This window comes from Mus caroli, unplaced genomic scaffold (genome assembly GCF_978045245.1).
Source record: "Mus caroli unplaced genomic scaffold, Mus_caroli_1 scaffold_15, whole genome shotgun sequence".
NCBI classification, from domain to species: domain Eukaryota; kingdom Metazoa; phylum Chordata; class Mammalia; order Rodentia; family Muridae; genus Mus; species Mus caroli.
Window position 1 is genome coordinate 8556296 of NW_028227270.1, and position 19298 is coordinate 8575593.

Genomic DNA, 19298 nt, shown 5'->3' on the forward strand with positions numbered 1-19298 from the left:
GTCTAGGTTTAAAGACAGATGAGGAAGCAGCTGGGGTTCTTCTTCCCTCTGCCCTATTAGTCATCATCGGCATTTGCTGCCCGCTGGCTAAAATGTACTCCCACATCCATATACCTCGGCAACCCTCCTGGGTAGAAACGCTCTGGCTTCCTTCACCACTTCCTTAGGAGTCGGTGCCCAGCATCATTGCTCTCCTTGTGCGTCTGTTTCAACTCTAGCCCAGCTTCCCATCGGCCGTGCTTCAGGAGAAGAGGCAGCAGTCATCACTGCATGCGCCTTTGCTTTTCCTCTTCAGACAGATCACTGCCTCTGCTGCTGTGACGCCCAAGGTCATCTTCAAGTCTCTGTCCTCCTCCTAAGTCCACATGTCAGTTAGTATCCAGATGCACTAAGAAGCCGTGGGGAAGTCTAAGTGAAGGAATAGTGTATCGCACTGACAATTACTGCTGTTCCTGGGAAGGTTTGACGAATTCTGAGATTGTAGAACATAGTTCTTGGGTTCAACGGGTCCTCAGTGGTTAAGAGGACTCTGCTCTTGTAGAGGACCCAAGGTTCATTCCCACCAACTACATGGGAGCTCATAACTCCCTTTAACTCCAGCTCTAGGGGAACCTGACACATACTTCTGAGTTCCTCGGGCTCCTGTGTGTGTGCATACAGTATTCCCTGGCACTATGCACATACTGTGTCTGCTGTCCTAGTACAGAAACCTCCTAAAATTTCTTTCAGTATTTTTTAGATTTGTTTTGAGTGTATGTGTGTATGTGTGTTACCTGTCCAGAAGTGGGCAGTGTACAGACACACACATACCACACACCACACACACAATCACACTCTTAACCTAATTTTTAATGTTTGTATTTATGGAATATGGAATTGCCCCATCCTGGCATTTTACAGCTTAAATGTGAAATACACACTATAGTCTCATATATTTGGTCTTCAGCTACTTTTGCTCTTTTGTGAGGAGAAAGATGGAGGAAATTGGAGCAGAGGGGATTCAGTTTGGCCCTCCTCTTACCACCTTGATCCATCTAGATAGGGTCATGCTTGTGGGGAAGGAGGAGGCCCTGAGTCCATGTGTAGTCGTCACAGGCACAGCCAGGTCAAGCCTCCCAGTGCCTTCTTCCAGGCGAGGCTCAGGGATGTCAATCAAGTCCATGTGTTTGCAGATGGTTGGCCAGTGTGGGAAGAAAAAAGATCCCAGCAATCACAGCTTCCTTCTCTCAGAAGTCTGTAACCTGAGGCTGGTCCTACCTCCTTGTACTGTAAATAATAACACCCTGACTTTCTAGATTGCAAAGCAGGTGTCTTCCATCAGAGAGAGCACAGCTCACTCTAGATTTTCTGTTTGTTTCTTCAGATTCTGTCTGCTCCATCCCCATGTTGCTTCAGTCAGGTTCTCAGGACCAAAGTCAGGACATGGCACATGCCCCTTCTGTAACACCCTCCTGTGGCTTCCCCATGATGCACTGCTAAGCCATAGCCACAGTAGTGAGAATGTAACTGAGCCACAGTTCACTGCTTTTGGTTTTGGCTTTTGACTCATTTAATAAACTTTATCACCAACAGCCAAATAATGTCACAAAAACTGTATAGTAGAAGTAGACTTCCATTGTCTTCTTTCCAGAAGAGGAGGAGATTCTCATTTTAAATGATATTTCATGGTATTTACGGATGCTCAGTAGAAGAGTTCTTGTGGAAGGCCCTGGGATTTGAATTCCAGTACTATTTGGACATAGGGTCTCACTGTGTAGCCTTGGCTGGCCTGCAACTTGTTATGTAGACTAGGCTGGCCTCAAACGCACAGAGCTCCTTCAGTGCTAAGGCTAAAGCTGTGCGCCATCATGCATGGCTTCTCTGTTTATATCTGCTTTGAGTTTGTATCACAGTCATTTATCCCAGGGACACACTGGAACATAATCTAGAGGGGGACTTCCCAGTGTTACGAGGATAAACTAAAGCTTGCACTTAAGCTAAATGTTCCTAGTGCAGTCCAGACATTACAGTGAAGTCCCCAGAGTTTTAATTCAATCTGTCACACTTAAAGAGAGGAACCCAGGTCCCTCTTTAGACAAGTCTTATTAATATACGTAGTCTACAGCTTTAGCTTTGATTGATATTTGTCTTCCAGTTGCAATTCATAGGGAAAGTTTGTTTCCTCTCTTGCTACCTCTGAGAACACACTGTAAAAAACAGACAAAGCATTGAGGAAACAAGCTAATAACCATGTTCTCTCACAGGCTTGCTTGTAGTGTCCAGAATCCTGAGTAGGGCACACACAGGGGCCTGAGAAGCTGGACTCGGTTAGGCATGGATTTGCTGCCTGACAGACGTCCTGATCCTTACAGGCCTAGTGAGCTGGTGTGCTGCCTTCCTCAAGTCAGTCTCTTCTCTAAAGCCAGGGAATTTGGTTTACCTACCTCTAAAAACATGTCACTGCATCCTTAGCATATGTCCTTTACGGCCGTTAATGGGAGGTGGGGGGGGGGGTGTTAATTAAACCTTTTCTGTAACTGCCAGTCATGTTCTTGTGCTTTGCAACTTGTCAAATGTTTTATTCCTCCTGGTTGGATTCACAAGAAACTCACGAGTTCCTTTTTTGTGCAGGCAGCATAATCCGTTGTATGAGGCGTCTGGAAGAACTGCTTCGACAAATGTGTCAAGCAGCAAAAGCCATTGGGAACACAGAGCTGGAGAACAAATTTGCCGAAGGTCAGTGTCGACTTTATGAGCCTTGATGATTCGGAATGTAGGCAGATCTTAAGACTTGGCCTTTTGACATAACTTACAATCGGGACATTTTAAGAGATCTTTAGCTGGAGTATCATGGAGCGTCCTCTAATAGTGTATACATTAAAAGTGGAATGTTTATATGGGACATTTTTAGGGTTTTGTTTTATATATTACAGATTCCCAATTACATATATTTATTGACTACTTACTATGTGTCCAGCATTGTTCTAAAAACTGTAAGAGTGAATATAAGTGCAATTGGTAGAGCTTCTCTTGTAATGTGAGGGAGGTGTCGGTCGATGGTCATTTAGTCTGCAAGGAAAGGAAAGAGACGACACAGAGATGACGTTTAAGGCTTTTTCCTATGCCCGGAATGTTTGAGCAACATGAGACTAGTGTGGTTGGAACACAGTGAGCATGAGAGAGAGATGGGAGAGAAACAAACTGGCCAAGTCTGTAGAGTAGCAGGAGGATGCAGGGAGACAGGTAAGGAAGAATGGTAAAGTGTAAAGAGGAGGTGGGGAGCATGCTATTTATAGATAGCTCTCATCTCCACTCGTGTCCTGGGCCAAACAAGATCGACGATAGTCAGTCCGTGCTGGTGAATTCTACCTAAGTATTTTACCATCTTTCATCCCACACTGAGTGGTTAGACTCTGTTGATAGAGGCAGCCATGTAAATTGTTTCCATGTCTTCTAATATGAAAATAACTGCTTGATCTGGGTCATCTACTTCTGACAACTTAGGTCCTTCTCTAATATCACTTTTATTAGCCTTAGCCACTCACCCAAGCGTTAACACAGTGTAGCTGGCAGTCTCTCGGGTTGTTCAGGTGGCTCTGCACTCTTTTAAGATAACAAGCTTTTATATTCAAGGTGGCTCTCTTACCAGTTTAGTCAGGACTGAGCCATAAAACCATGGTTTGAGAAAGTTATAATGCTTTATGGTCTTGAAAGCTTAAACATTCTTTTCTTTTCCCTTAGGAATTACCAAAATCAAGAGGGATATTGTATTTGCTGCCAGCCTCTACTTATAGAGCTCAACGTTATCCACCACCTGTCTAATTGCAGCTGACTACAAACGCTTCCAAGTGTTAAGTGGTTCTCCCAACTCGAGAGAGTGGTTCACAAGCATTTTATTATATTTAAGTCAACATCATTCTGAGAAGGCATGTAACATACACATTTGTACATAGCGTCTTTCAATAAAAAATGTACAGGTGGGACAGTGTTTTAGTGAAAGGCTTCATTTTCTTTAATTGAACTGTTACTCATTGTGTTAGAAGTAACTATATACACACATAAAGTGGGCATCCAAGAGGTATAGCAGCAGTCCTTTAAAGAATGGTCTGTACAGCAGGAAGTAATATGCATCTTCCTGCCTTTAGCCTCCAGCTGTCTCCTTTGAAGCGGGCCAGCACCCCTGTACCCTTCAGGGCTCGTGATTGGTTGAGTAGTTCCGTGAACTGGCGGTTTCATGTAGAGTCGTGTGTGGGTCCTCTTCCTTTCTCTCTTTGTAAGAATGTGTGTCCTTGAAGAAGTCGGATACATACAAAGCCTAGACAAAAAGGGCAGGATATTAGTGGTACGATTTGCACAAGTTTAAAATCATATACAATATTTCATGAACCGATTAGAAATGTAAGAAAATAGCCGGGTAGGAAGGATGGTTGTAGTGGTGCCTTTAATCACAGCCCTGGAGAGAGAGCTCCAGGCCAACCAGGGCTACGGTAAATCACTGTCTCAAAATCAAAATGCTTTGTAAATAGCTTCATTCAACCAACACTTACAAATAATTCATTAAGTAAATTAATTCTCAATTCATGAAGAAAGGAAATTATTTTTTACAACCATAGGCTTTAGCAATAAAAACACCAAGAATTTTGCAACGCTGACAAAGGATTGCTCAGTTTTCGCCTGTCTGACCTGTCCTTTATTAACATTCAAATCAGAATTAGTGAGCCACAGTCTCTGCCCTGTCTGGTATCTTTCTGGGCTTTCCCCAAATGCTCATCAGCAGGCGGCCTCGGGGCTGCTGCTCTGATACTTACAACCAGTATAGCGACAGCAGCTCCCTGAATGAGTCCAACTGTGACGTCACTCCAGTGGTGTTTGTAGTCAGACACTCGAGAAAGGCCCACATATATGGAAAAAGCTATGAGCCCAAACTGGAGCATGGGTCGTAAGAGTCTTGCCCAGTCTCCCTTCATCCTGGCTTGAAGATAAAGCTAACAGAAAAAAGGGGTGGAAGAGAGAATACTTGATTTAAGAAGCCAGTTTGAAAACTTGACTATCACCCAGCACACTTGAAATGAAATAAAACTTTAGGCAACACCCCCTGTCCCTAATAGCATTGCCCCAGTGACTTGCATTTAGACAAATGTACTACCTATTTAGCTAGTCCATGCCCTTCCAATTATAAAGCAGGGTTTCACTGTTTGACTAGAGAGGATTTCAAGGCGGTCCTTCCCTGTGGTCTGTGTTATAGATACAGCATCTATAGTGCTGCCATTTGTTCCCAGACTTGGAATAAACTGCTAGAAGTCAGACAAGGGTTTGCCCATGCCCTAGGCCTGTTTCCTACCTTGCATATCTAAGGGTTGGACTGTTTGCTTAGCTCACTAGTTTACCCAGGAGCTCTGCTATCTTCAAACAACAGCAGCCCAGACCGAGTCAATGATCTATGTAAATATAATACTCTGCCCAAGTAAGTAGTGTGGGTTATAGTGCACTCAGGGGCCAGGAAAGAGCTCTGCCCTTCCCCTAACTCTGTTGCCCTCTTCCATACTGAGTACCTCCCTTCCCACTGTCTCTGGCACATAAATACCTGAAAATTTTGATGTAGAAGGAAATCTTCAGTGAATCTATTACCATTTTAAAAAGCAAAACAACCATGCTGCTTTTAGTTATTTTCTCATAGGTATAATCCTTGCACTTGGGAGAATGGAAAGTTCCAGGCTATCTAGGACACAAGACCATGTGTCATGCCTCCCCACAAACACCCTGCCACCCCTAAAAATAAAAATGTAATTATCAACGTTAAAAAACCTTCAGGCTAGGAGGGATAATGTGCTGACTAGTTCATATCAACAAGCTAAAGTTGGAGAGGAGGGAGCCTTAATTGAGACAGCTCCATAAGAGTGGAGCCCTTGCTCCATAATTAATTTCCTTAATTAGGGATCCATGAGGGAAGACAGAGCCTATTGAGGGTGGTGCCATCCCTGAGCAGGTGGTCCCGGGTTCTATAAGAACAGGCTGAGCAAGCCAGGAAGGAGCATTCTTGCATGGCCTCTGCATCAGCTCCTGCTGTGCTGGAGTTGAGTTCCTGTCGTGACCTCTTTGGATGATGAACTGTGGCACAGAAGCATAAGCCAAATAAACCCTTTCCTTGCCAAGCAATAGGGACCCTAAGGCAGTTTGTAAAATGCTTGCTTTGGAAGTATGAGGACAGCAGTGGGATTCCTAGCATTCATATAAAGAGGGCACGTACTGATTTACATGGGTCCTTGGCCAGCCAGTCTAGCCTTATTGATGGACTCCTGGCTCAGAAGGGGAGGGTGACACCAGAAGTTGTCCTCTGGCCTCTGCATGCACAAGGGCACTTACATAGAAATAATTACGTATACAGAAATCTGTCCAATCATTTATGAACGGCTGGAATACTGTTTAAAACTATTTACAAGGCATAGCAAGAGCATGGTGTGAACATGCAGTTATAAGGTGATTAGCCAGGTTATATGCTACTGGCTCTCTATAGAGCCTCTTTTCCCTAACCCCCACTTTGTTTGTTTGATTTTGTTTTTTGTTTTTTTCTGTATAGCCCTGGCTGCTCTGAAACTCACTTTGTAGACCAGGCTGGCCTTGAACTCAGAAATCCGCCTGCTCCCGAGTGCTGGGATTAAAGGCGTGCACCACCACCGCCCAGCCTAACCCCCACTTTTTAAAAAGAATTTCATCTCAAACATTATTTCCATCTCAATCATGAAGTTCATTTTAAAGTTAAGTTTCTGGGCCAGAGAGATGGCTCAGCAGTTAAGAACACTGCTGCTTTTCCAGAGGTCCTGAGTTCAATTTCCAGCAACCACATGGTGGCTCACAACCATCTGTAATGGGATCTGATGCCCTCTTCTGGTGTGTCTGAGACAGCTACAGTGTACTCATATACATAAAATAAATAAATCTTTAAAGAAAAAATAGAGATAAGTTTCTAGACTACATCTGAAGCCATCTGGGTCCTGTGAACAAAAATTCAGCTGTACGCAACAGGGCTTTTCCTTTTTCAGATGCTAGAGATATCTAAGAATTACAGATATTTGCAAATAAAGACATTCTGGGGAGGGTTTTATCTATATCTGCCAGTAGGGCGGGCACACAACACCTCTGAATGGAGTTAGGATGGTTCATCTTGATAAATCCGGCATGAGGGGTACCCGAGATGGGGCCGGAAGAAACATTTCCTGTTTAATACTGCAAAATCCCTCTAGCAATATTTTCCTTCCAAAGAAAGAAGCCTGTGGCATGTTAATTTTTTGCAAAATGTTATTCCCCAGTTCGCGAGGGAAAGAACACTGACTATGGACCAGCTGTCAGTCAGGTCCAGCACACCCTGGGCTGTCCACTCCATAGCCAGTTCCTTTTCTCACTCTTCCATCCACACAGGTATTTCCCTTTACAGAGACATGGCCTCGACCCAGAAATCACTTCGCTGGGTTGGGGCTGAGGTGTCTATGTCTCTTGGTTATGGTTCTACATTAGTAACTTTAATAGTCACAGTAATCATTATAAAAGGAACACCAGAACCTGGCATTCTGTTGTCCCTGTCCTCACAGGGACACTCTAGAAATAGAATTCCCAGGAGGTGGTTCAGAATGAAAGAGACTAAAAAAATTAAACCAACCAAACAAAAAACACTTTACTGCACTGGACATTCCCCCCTCCCTGAATTTTCATCTACATACAAAGCTCAGATGCCAGCCAAGCTCAAAGTCTCACACGGAAACTGCCACGAGGCCATTCTCTTTCCTTCCCCATCCAGCTCAGTGCTTCTCAGCCTTCCTAATGCTAAGACCCAGTAATACAGTTCCCCATGTAGTGGTGACCTCCAACCATAAGATCCCAGCAAGTGAAGTCGTGCAGTAAACCCAGCCACGTTTTAGAAACCAGGTAAGAAGGGACTGGCCTTAGCAATGAACCAGGATCCTCTAGAAACGCCACAGGGCAGTGACCTTTGTGAAAGCGCTCCAGGTTCTGGCTTTGTGTCTTAAGAAAGTTGTGAACCTTTCTGCTCACTACAGGGCCCAGTGTTCACTGAGCTGGAGGAAGGGAGGAAACAAGCTCCTCTTGGTTTATCTGAGACATCACAGATTGTGCAGGCAGCTTCTTACTCCTTGGGAGTGGACCTGACTGACCAGTGCTTACACCTGGAGAAGTGGTGGACTAACCTGGTGAATTTCCCTGCACCAAAAGTTCAGGTGATTCCAAACCCATGCTGACAGTCCACCACCAGGACTGCTGGCCTTTAAACACTTGAGACAATTTGGGGATTCCCCCATGCTGGTATCACCAAGGACTGTGCCCTCGCATCCTGACAACCATAGAGGCAGGAGTGGATGGGAGGTATGGCCTTGGCAGGATAATTAGGTCATGGAGGCAGGGCCTTCCCTAATGGGACCCAGGAGTTCCCATACTATTCGCATTACAAGTGTGCAGCCAGTTGGTCCTCCTAGAACCTGACTCACACAGGTCTGTCAAAAGCACATTGCTGCTCATAAGTTGTCTGGTCTGTGGTATAGATTATAGCACCTAAGCACCTATCCTAAGCTAGGGTATAGCCAGTCCACACTACAGTTTCTGAAATTATATTTCGTTTCCATTAAATGACACAATACCACATCTGGAAACAGACTGTTGCGCAATGCAGCTGGTTTCTTTCTGTTTTGCCTAATGGCTGCCGTTAATAGTGTTATGTCTCAGGTTCCCCCACTTACCATTTTAAACTGGAGTCAAGGGGTCAGTTATCTGGGGGCTGAGGATGTATATAGCTCAGTGGTACTTGACTGATGTGTGTATGCAGTAGGGGCTGGTATGATTTCTAACACTATAAAAGGAGGAAAGCTATTTTTAGAATGGAAAGATAAAAATGTTTAAAGTCTAAATATTTGACCTTTTACTGAAAAATCCCCAAGGCTAGAGCAACACTAACAGCCTACTCAACACAAATACACAGAACAAGCTATAGAGGTTGATTCGCCTACATTTGAGAATGAATCTGGCCAGGAGAAGAGTATAAAGCAGGCATTTGGTCAGGCTTCTCTTGGCATCTCTGCCATTCATGGAGACCCTAATTTACATTCCTCTTTGAGCCATGAATTCATCACCTGCTCAGTGCTTCTCCCCAGTTTTAAAAAATCTTCAAGAGACATAATGCTAAGTGGTCCAGGGCCAGTGCTCAGTGACCACCACCACCAGGCTCAAGGAAGGCACCAGGAAGGATCAGATAGGCGGAGCCCTGTACCTGGGAGGGATGAGTAGGCAGGGGCCTGTACCTGGGAGGGGTGAGTAGGCAGGGGTCTGTATCTGGGAGGGGTGAGTAGGCAGGGGTCTGTATCTGGGAGGGGTGAGATAGGCGGGGAGCCTGTACCTGGGAGGGCAAGGCTAGTTATACACTTTTGTGGCAGGAAGGAAAGGTGTAACGGATTTTGTTACAAGCCATGATGAAACCTCAATAGAATAGATCCACAAAAAAACAAAAACAACAACAAAGCCACCGATACACTTCTCAATATCCTCTAGAGGCTACTCTGACAGTCACGCAAATCTGCGATCTTTGGAGCCAATCAAATTCAAAGATAGTCGCAAAGCAAGGGCAAAGCAGCTCTGCCCTGAGTCCCCTCCAGCGCTGGGACTGAGCTCAGGACTGGGCTGCCTGCCAGGGCGCAACAATAGTCAAAGGACAGGCTCGAGGAGAAAGGTTAACTAGAAATTAATTTCTAAGTGTCAGGAGTCTTCAGACTTAAAATAACTGTATCTCCACCCAAACCTGGGGCTGACCTATAATGCCAAAATGTCCAAAGAAACAAGGTGAGTCGGTACCTCAGGAATGTGGGAGAGGGCAGGCTGTGTTCTATATAAAGAGGAAAGCCAGGAGCTGCTGTTTGTGCAGGGCTCAACTCAAAGCCCGGCCTCTATACTAATCAAGTAAACATCTCTACTGTGCCAAGACCATGAACCGTCAGGATTTCTCCAGAAATGACTTGGTTTATAAGGAACCTATCTAGACTTTTCTTTTTTTTTAAGATTTGTTTTATTTATATGAGTACACTGTAGCTGTCTTCACACACACCAGAAGAGGGCATCAGATCCCATTACAGATGGTTGTGAGCCACCATGTGGTTGCTGGGAATTGAACTCAGGACCTTTGGAAGAGCAGTCAGTGCTCTTACCCGATGAGCCATCTCTATTTCTATGTTAAGTGCACATGTGAGGTTAAGAATGTGGATACATATATTCATATACCATATTGAGGCCAAAGTCTATGTTAGTTGTCTTCCCCTCTTGCGTTCCACTTGTCTGTTTTATTTCTTGTGTGGGTGTTTTGTCTCCATGTATGCCTGTGTACCATGTGCATGCCTGGTGCCCTTGCAGGCCTTAATGGGATGTTGAGTCTCCTGGGCCTAGAGTTCCAAACAGTTTGAGCCACTATTTAGGTGACGGGAATCAAACCCTGTCAGGGAATCTGCAAAGCTTAGACCTTAGCAGCCCCTACCAAGGCCTCTGCCTCTAAAGCAGTGGTCACTCCATATTTTTCCTACATTGAAATTACAAGAAAGAGTTAAAAGTATAAAATACAAAGCATTAATAGTAACCCAGACAGATCCTTAGGTTCATCTGAAGGACAGAGACACTGATGCTCAGATCAGGAGAACGCCACAGACCCAAGTAGGTCTAGGCCCAGCACTTCAAAAGCCAATCCGAGCAGCTCGCAGAGTGCTTTGGATAAAGCCCTACGGGTGTTAGCGCCTTGCCCAGCCCAGCCCTCCATGTCCTTGTGAGAACACAGAACATGGGCTGGCTCCTTGGAACAAGTGCTAAGTTTCCCTAATAAGACAGAGAGAGAATGTTAGAGTGGTGCGTGCTCTTCACTACTCTGGAATGCATCCCGCCTCCCGCGGCAGAGCTATACCAAGGCTTGGCTCAGAAGGAAGCTCTAGATACTGCTGAGTCTGGTGGACCCTGTTGCTTCCTCACCAAATTCCATTACTGTAAGAGGAAAGCCTCACAATTTTCAGAATGTTGGATCCAAAAATTGCCTAGTAACGGCTTGAAGTTGTAGCCCTGAATGTTATATGACATCTGCAGCTTTTATACTGGTTTTCTTTTTAAAGTAAACATTTACAGTTGATTATAAATTCTGAGGTCAAATTCACTTTTATGCATCCACTCAACATCACTCTTCATAGACTGCCTTCCAAAGCTGACACTATCCTGGAACTCACACTCTTCCCAGTGCTAGGTCACATTTGTCACTGTGCCCAACCACAATGGATTTTTTTCTAACTAATTTTTTTAAAATACTAATGTTGTGACCAAACGGGCGAAAAAAAAAAAAAAGAATCTACAAATTTACATGCATTACAACTATGTAAAAATTTATTTACAAAGAAAATTAACGCAGGACCATCAAGATGCCTCAGCAGGTAAGAGCACTTGCCACCAAGCCTACTAACCTGACCTCAATTCCATGACCCGCATGGAGGAAGGGGACAATACTTACAAGCTGTCCTCTGGCTTCCAGAAGTACACACACACCAGTAAGTAGATATAATAATAAAAAGAACTTTTTAAAAGATAAAAAGACAAAAAAAAATTTAGCTGATCTCTGCGAGCAAAGGTCTCCCTCCAAATGCTGGGAACACACCACAGAGGGATGTGTAATATTTCATAAGTAACTAGGTAAGTACAAGAAGAATGTGATAAAATATAAAAACTGACCTTTAAAGACGTCTAGAATGTGTACTATCCTTGTCTTACGTCCTTAGCTCTGGCTTAGTGAGCAGTGTGGTGTGTATCTTTTCTGACTCTCCAAGCCATCTTGGAACATGGCACGTGCCAACCCACAGGCTGGCCTGGGACCGTGCAAAGTCTTTGGGAAGTGTTTCCGAAAATGAAAAGAGGACACACGAAAATGAAAAGAGGACACACGCGCTCCGACAGTAGCCACGACTGCCTGCCCTTCCGTCATCGAGTGTCTCCTCACAAGACAGGGAGGAGGAGGAGAGCCACAAAACTGCACTGCACCTCCAAGTGTCAGCACACAGGGACAGATCAGCTCCTGCACAGGAGCAAAATCCCTGCCTGTTTCGTTCTGCTACAAGCAACAGCAGGGACGGAACCGCCTAGCCAGCCCTTGTCGCTGTGCCCCGCCCCCCACCCCCCCACCCCCCGCAGACCGGAAGTACTTACTGCGACAAACAGCATGCAGTACATAGAGAATGAAGAGTGTCCGGAGTAGAAGGACAACCTAGGAGAAGAGGAGAGCGACGTTAGCTTTTCCTCCTAGAAGCTGAGCCTCCCGCCCTTTCCTCCCTGTTTCTTTTCGGTGCTCCTAATCAACCCACCTGTTCACCCTTGGCAAGAGTTCTACCCCTGAGCCACACCCCAGTGCTAGACTGTTCTTGGCCTGAAAAATCTCCTTGGCTCCAGAAATCAAAAGTAGAAAGAGATGGAAAAGGAAATAATCACCGGAAAGACATACTAAAGAAAACCTCAAAAGCGACATCATTGTTGAGTTAGGAGGCTCAGTGTGAATGCCACGGGGGCTGGAGAGATGGCTCAGCGGTTAAGAACGCTTGCTAGTCTCTCAGAGGGCCCAGGTTCAATTCCCAGCACCCACAGGTAAGGCTCATAAACATGTGTAAATGCATTTCCAAGTCACCTGACATCTTCCTCCCGCCTCTGTGGGTACCAGGCAGGAGCATGGTGCATATACATGTGTGCAGACAAAATACCCACACACAAAATAGAAAAAGTGTATTTTTAAAAAAAGATTACAAGTCACCATAAATGTGAAGATGTGATCAATCTCAATGAAAATTCTATCAAATGAGACACAGACACACACAAACCTACAACAGACAAGGAAAGCTTTAGCATGAAGAACAAAGGGACCTCATTTGAAGACATACACAACTTTATAAAGTTGTGGCATGATACTGCAGAGAGGACACACAGATTAATGAATGGACACCACCCAACAGCAGACCCACATTATAGAGTTACTTTACTTTCAACAAACGGGCTAGTAACATTTAAAATTAAAAGAAGGACTTGTCAATAAGGCTGAAAACACTGGGTAGTCTATGGGAAAAGAAAAATACTTTCCTTACATTATACACAAAAGTAAATTCAAATGTTGGACACGCTAAACTTAAAAATAGATTTATAAAGCACAGGAGGGAACAGACTCATTGAGATCCAAAACTACAAATTATGAAAGCAAAAGATAAACTGGGTTTCCTGGAAACTTTGCAGCGGCTGGGAAGATGGCTCCCTTAGAGCAGTGCTCTTCACTCAAGCGTGAGGACTGAGTCCCGTTCTCCCGCACTGGGGAGGCTGAGACCAGCGGATCTCTGGGGCTCAGGGTTAGGGTTAGGGTTAGGGTTAGGGTTAGGGTTAGTGGGCCGGTGAGTCTCACCTCAGCACACTCCACAGAGACACTGGCTCAAAAACCACAGTGCAGAGTAACTGAACACACACGATGCTGACCTCTGGCCTCCATGTGCACACACGCAAACATCACACGGAACAAGAGAGGTCTTTAAATTTCTATACTTCAAGGAGTAAAGTATCGGTAAGAAGTAAAAACCAAGCAACCGATGTGGAGAAAACAAATGTTAAAACGTGTCACCCAAAGGGCATTTATTAGAGTAAGTAACTCTTACAACTCAGTAGAACGTGGAACCCATTTCTTTAGAAGGGTAAGAGTGGAGCAGAGATTCCCAGATGGCAGGACACAGAGGACAAAGGCGCACACAGATACCCTGCAGCCCTGCAGCCCAGCTAACACAGGGAAAACTAGTAAGGAGGATGGCTAGGACCCGACTAGGGACAACTCTCCCGGTCCAGAAGAATGCAAAGGGACCCCTGGTGGCTTCCCACAACTGTAGCATGCCTCGCACTTCCCCTCGAACTTCCACTCCTAGGTACTCATTCCCATAAAATACATGTCTATCACACGCACGCAGGTGTTTACAGCAGCTTCTAGCCTATCCTATTTTTATCTTTTGAGACAGGGTCTCACTGTGAAGCCCTGCCTGGCCTAGAACTCACTCTGTAGACCAGCTGGCTTCAACTCAGGGATCCCCCTGCCTCTGCCTCCCAAGAGCTGGGATTAAAGGGGTGCGCCACCACCGTCCCCGGCTAAAGCTGCATTTTTTTTAGGGTCCCAAGTTAGAAACAACCTAAATATAAATCAACATTCAGACGACGGGATTAACAATCTGTAATAATCTCCTAGAAACATGAGACTGACATGTTAGTAAGAGAAGGTAGATACAGCAGCGTTCTCACCGAATGATCTCACACAGTGTCCTAGAAAACATGGGATAGTAAGGACTGTAGGGACAGAAAGGTGACTCCAGGGCTGCTGAAGGGTGTGGACTGACACAGGCGCATATGCAAACCTAACGCAATGGAAATATTCAAACCTGTGATGTAGGATGGACAGATTTCATGCCCAGCCTGTTAGCTTACAGTTCTGTTGATTTCAGTACAGTATCAAAGCCACACTGGCTGAGCCGAAGCACTGCCCACTGAGCCACATCTCAGCCCTTGAACCAGCATCTTTAAAAAAAAGTTTACTAACCTTCAAGTAAGTGGTCCACAGCCATCTTATATTCTCATACATAATAATAAAACGTTTCAATAAAATTCTCCTAAATGGAGCCTCATGACTACACAGTAGACTAAGGATCGAGAATCGGGGTGATGGGTGGTTCAGGGCTCCACTCACACCTTGACGGTTTACGTTCTCATTCATTCCTCTGCTTGTACTCGCTTCTCCTTTCAAAGTGGTAGCCAGCTCCTCTTCCAGTCGCCCAAGCCTCGTAGCCAAGGGGTTACTACTCAAAGTAACAGGAGCACCAGAGATGACACACTCACCTGCCTTCCTTGACTTTCTCTTCATTCCCCTGACATATGTAGTCCTCGATATAACCATCACTGCAGTTGATTTTTGACCAGTCTGGGTCACAGATAGCCAAGAAGTGCGGCCGCAAACTGCCTATAGTATACTTAGCGATGTCAGTCAAGGACTGACTAGCTGAGACTCCGAACAAAAAGGCTCCGACGGCTTTGTAAATGGTGGCTATGTAGGGATTGCCGACAAAGGAGTTCGAATGTAAGACATTAAAGTAAACAGACAGAGATTCTCCAATACTCATCTGAAAAAGAGAGAAAAGCGGGTAGTTAAAACAGCAAGCAGGCACTTTAAACAAACAAACAAACAAAATATATATATAAATCAACTGCTAAGCTGTAAATGATCTTTTACCAACTTCCCCCTTTAAATCTGTCGATTTAGGATTCTGATTCTAGAGAAAGAAAAAGCACCAGGTTGGCTGCAGGCGCTGCCGGCACAATGGCTATGTGAAGCTTACAGGAACTAACAGTCCCTGGCTCTCTTCTTACATTCAGATAAATTGAGCTTCACCGATCCATCCCAAAAGACAACTGTGGCTTGCTCTAAGAACACAAACTCCCCAAAGAGAGTCCTCCTCATGTAACTATGGTTCAATTGGTCACCATCTTCCTCAAGCATTCCTTTGAGTCAAAGACATCCAACAAAGTAAAAGGAGTAAAGCCATTTTAGGGAGTAAAAAATACAGGATAGGGCTGGTGAGATGGCTCAGCGGTTAAGAGCACCGACTGCTCTCCTGAAGGTCCTGAGTTCAAATCCCAGCAACCACATGGTGGCTCACAACCACCCGTAATGAGATCTGACTCCCTCTTCTGGGGTGCCTGAAGACAGCTACAGTGTACTTACATATAATACATAAATAAATCTTTAAATAAATAATTAAAACAAAACAGGATAAAAGCATGGATCTATGTCTGAGGCCTAAGGGCAGTACTTCAACCACCAAGGTCTCCAAGTTCTGCTTCCCAGGAGGCTCAGGGAAAGCCAGACTCCTTCAAAGAGTCCTACTAAGAAACCAAACAATACCTGGGACTCCTCCCTCCCTAGGGGTGAGGGGGTGTGTGTCATTTCAGGTGACCCCTCCCCTATTTTTCAATGCTTTATAAAAATGGAGTTATATATAAAATATATATTAAAAAGTCTTCCCCAAAGCATGCTGTGGACTGCTACCTTGGTCAATCTCTCTCTCTCTCTCTCCTCTCTCTCTCTCTCTCTCTCTCTCTCTCTCTCTCCCCTCCCTCCTTTCCTCCCTCCCTCCCTGTGTGTGTGTGTGTGTGTGTGTGTGCGCACAACAACTTCACAGGTTTACCCACCACATGTAACATTGTGAATCCCAGCATTGACTGGTTATATAAGACAAGAGGACGCACTCTATGGGTCTGCAATCTACATACACACATAGGGAACAATAAGGAAGATGAGGGCTATACAGCCAAGCTTCCCTGGAGCCCTCTACTGTTTCTCTAGCTCACCTTCCAGTTTTACAAACATATCCCATCAGGGAAGAGCTGTATGCAGAGCCAGCCTTGCCATAGGTGAAACGATGGCTACCACTTAATGGAATCTCAAGGACTTGCTGCCAGCAATTCTTCCCTCGAGTCTGGCTCAATGGCTCCTGGAGCCCCTAGTCAGAGCCTTCAACTTTGCCAATGAGACTGAATTCTGTAAAGCAGAGTGATTTCTTAACTTTTCCACAGGAAGCTAAACAGGAGGTGTCGATAAACTAACTGAAAGACATCGCTGGGGTAAAGTCAAAATCACTTCAACATATTACACCACACAAAAATAGTCTCCATGTTAATGCATTCATGAAACCCCTTTCTGGAGACGGGGTCACAGGACAAGGGAACTGGACTTGGGTTCATCACACCTGCACTACTTTGCTAAGGGTCACTCTTTTTTTTTTCTTTGAGACAGGGTTTCTCTGTGTAGCCTTGGCTGTCCTGAACTCACTCTGCAGACCAGGCTGGCCTCGAACTCAGAAATCCGCCTGCCTCTGCCTCCCGAGTGCTGGGATTAAAGGCGTGCGCCAACACCGCCCGGTGCTAAGGGTCACTCTTACGAGCAACCACTGCCCTGTTTTAAAGATTATATTGCTTCTTTGGGTCACGAAGGGGACTTCTGCTAACTCTGGAAGGGCTGCGAGTGAGAAGAGTTCTCTAGCCCATTATAGAGTTCATCTTTGGTGTGGGAGGCAGACCTCGTGCATGAACATCATTTTAGCACAGGGATTTCCACACCTCAGAACGCTGGTCCAGAATGAGGCGTGCAGCTCCCGCCTCACACCCAGCACCAGCTGGAGGCACTCAAACTCTGCCCCCTGCCTCTGAGGGAGGAACCAGCTTTCTGATTTGCAGAGCACCAGCTGGCCTACACAAGTGGCATATATCAAGTAAGACGTGTCCGGGGTGGTGGTGTGGTTCCAAGGGTGGCTGGTACTTAGTTTTTAAAGTTACATGCTCTGCTCTTTAAGAGAAACAGCCAGAATAAACTCTAAATCAAGCTTTCTTTATTCCATCTGCATACGACAGTCATATTCTTCAACTCATTTAATACTTTGTCCTGCCCTTTGGTCTATTATCCCTTGGTCTTAATCTTTGGTCAAGTCTACAGCTAGCAAATCGTGGAATGAATCCTACAACTCAAAGTACGTCTCACGGCTCATTTACTGACAACAGTAAAGATACAATATTGTTAATGCACTGAAGACAACGTCTTGGAGACTGAAGCAGAATCCTTAGAAAGGTGACAATTTTCTACATCGCTGCTCATCCCCTCCCACCCCACCCCCATGGGCCTATGCTCACAGCATTCTCTTTTCAGCTCCTGTATGTCCCCACCAAAGACTATGCCACACAGCATCGGTACAGCGCTCTTCCATTCATTCGGGGCCTGCTAGCCCATATGTCTGAAATCGCTGGCACACCTCCATTGCACCTCTTCCAAGCAGCTCTCCTTGCTTCGACTCCTTTAGAGCCTCCCGAGTCTTTCTCCATAGCCAAGACTGAGTCACTGGAGTGAACAGACTTTCATTAACCCCGTTTACTGACACTGCTCCCTGACCGCTTCCTCTGCACTGAAATCTTCCCTTGTCTCTGGGTTTCTTATAGCCTTTATCACCAGTGCAGATACAGACAGATAGATCATCTGCAGGTCACGCCAAAGGTTTGTGCAAAGTCTGAATCAATACTGATTATAAATGATTTACCCCCACTTTCTAACTAAGTGAAAGTCAATATATACAACTCTGATTAAGGAGTGCCTCCTGAAAAAACCTGAGCTGATAAGTAAACTAGAATGACTTTAAAATAGTGCATGAAGCTGCTGTCCTAAGCAAAACTTGTTTATGCTGATGCTAATTAAAAAATAGGAGCTGATAGGAGTTTAATATGTGTTTACTTTGTAAAAGGGTACGTGCACAACGCACGTGTGTGTGTGTGTGTGTGTGTGTGTGTGTGTGTGTTAATGTACTTTCACTAAGTGACTAATGATGTTAGGTCTCAAATCCAGGACAAATGGCTGAGGTACCCATATAGCACATCGAAGGGGCACTGTCCACCAGCCTCTCATCATCGCCAGTACCCATCATAGAGACATCTTGTCTGAAATACCCCACCCCCTAGCTGAAACTCCTTATCCCAGGGACTGAGCTGGACCCCTTCCCCGCAGCTTCTCTTCCCTAAATAACCCAGCCATTTTGGCTACACTGGTCTCATACTCCCTGGTCTCCTCCTGGCCTCTTGGCTTCAGGATCCTGTCTCTTCCTCTTTTGCTCTCTTTCCTCTTTCCTCTCATGGTCTGATTCAGTCTGGACCATTCCAGGTGCCTCTGCCTTTGCTCTCCCTTAGATCAACAACACAGACCTCAACCACTCAGGGACAGGCATGTCCTCTTTTTATTCCATTTTGTCATTTAAATACAATATATTTTGATCATATTAACTCCTAACTCCTCCCAGGCTATTATTCCTTTGTATGTGTGTGCATGGTTTTGGCTTTGGGTTTTGTTTTGTTTTGTTTTGTTTTAATGAGCTACAGTCTCACTAAGTAGTCTACACTGATCTTGACCTTACAATCCTCCTGCATCAATCTGAGTTCTGGGCGTATAGACATGCACCACCTGGCTCAAGGAACAATGAAGACTTCACAGCTACTCAGGAGGCTGAGACAGAAAGAGTGCCTGAGCCCAGGAGTTGATGCCCCGGCTAGGGAACACACAGACCCTGACTCGAACAGATGACTTCCTACCAGAAACCATCGTGGGCTTGTTTCCTTTACTAGTAAAAGCTCAGTGTAGAGATCTAGACAGACTAACGGAATCCCTGAGTTCTTAAACCTCTGCCATGCTGTGGGACAATCACCTATAT

The 19298-nt window shown here is 45.1% G+C and overlaps 2 protein-coding genes across 5 annotated transcripts in view; one reads left to right on the top strand and one right to left on the bottom strand.

Moving 5' to 3' along the window:
- Mtrex (Mtr4 exosome RNA helicase) overlaps nucleotides 1-3967 on the top strand; it is a 56620-nt gene extending 52653 nt beyond the window's left edge. The window contains exons 26-27 of the mRNA XM_021179787.2: nucleotides 2611-2715; nucleotides 3721-3967. Of these exons, the coding sequence (XP_021035446.1) occupies nucleotides 2611-2715; nucleotides 3721-3773 (158 nt within the window). The 3' untranslated portion in view covers nucleotides 3774-3967. The remainder of the gene's footprint in view (nucleotides 1-2610; nucleotides 2716-3720) is intronic.
- Nucleotides 3856-19298, bottom strand: part of Plpp1 (phospholipid phosphatase 1) — a 66253-nt gene continuing 50810 nt past the window's right edge. For all 4 annotated transcript variants that reach the window (XM_021179789.3, XM_021179788.3, XM_021179790.3 and 1 more), the window contains exons 3-6: nucleotides 14896-15176; nucleotides 12199-12256; nucleotides 4788-4964; nucleotides 3856-4294 (exon numbers count right to left, since the gene is read on the bottom strand). In XM_021179789.3, coding sequence (XP_021035448.1) covers nucleotides 4169-4294; nucleotides 4788-4964; nucleotides 12199-12256; nucleotides 14896-15176 — 642 coding nt within the window. In that variant the 3' untranslated portion in view covers nucleotides 3856-4168. The remainder of the gene's footprint in view (nucleotides 4295-4787; nucleotides 4965-12198; nucleotides 12257-14895; nucleotides 15177-19298) is intronic.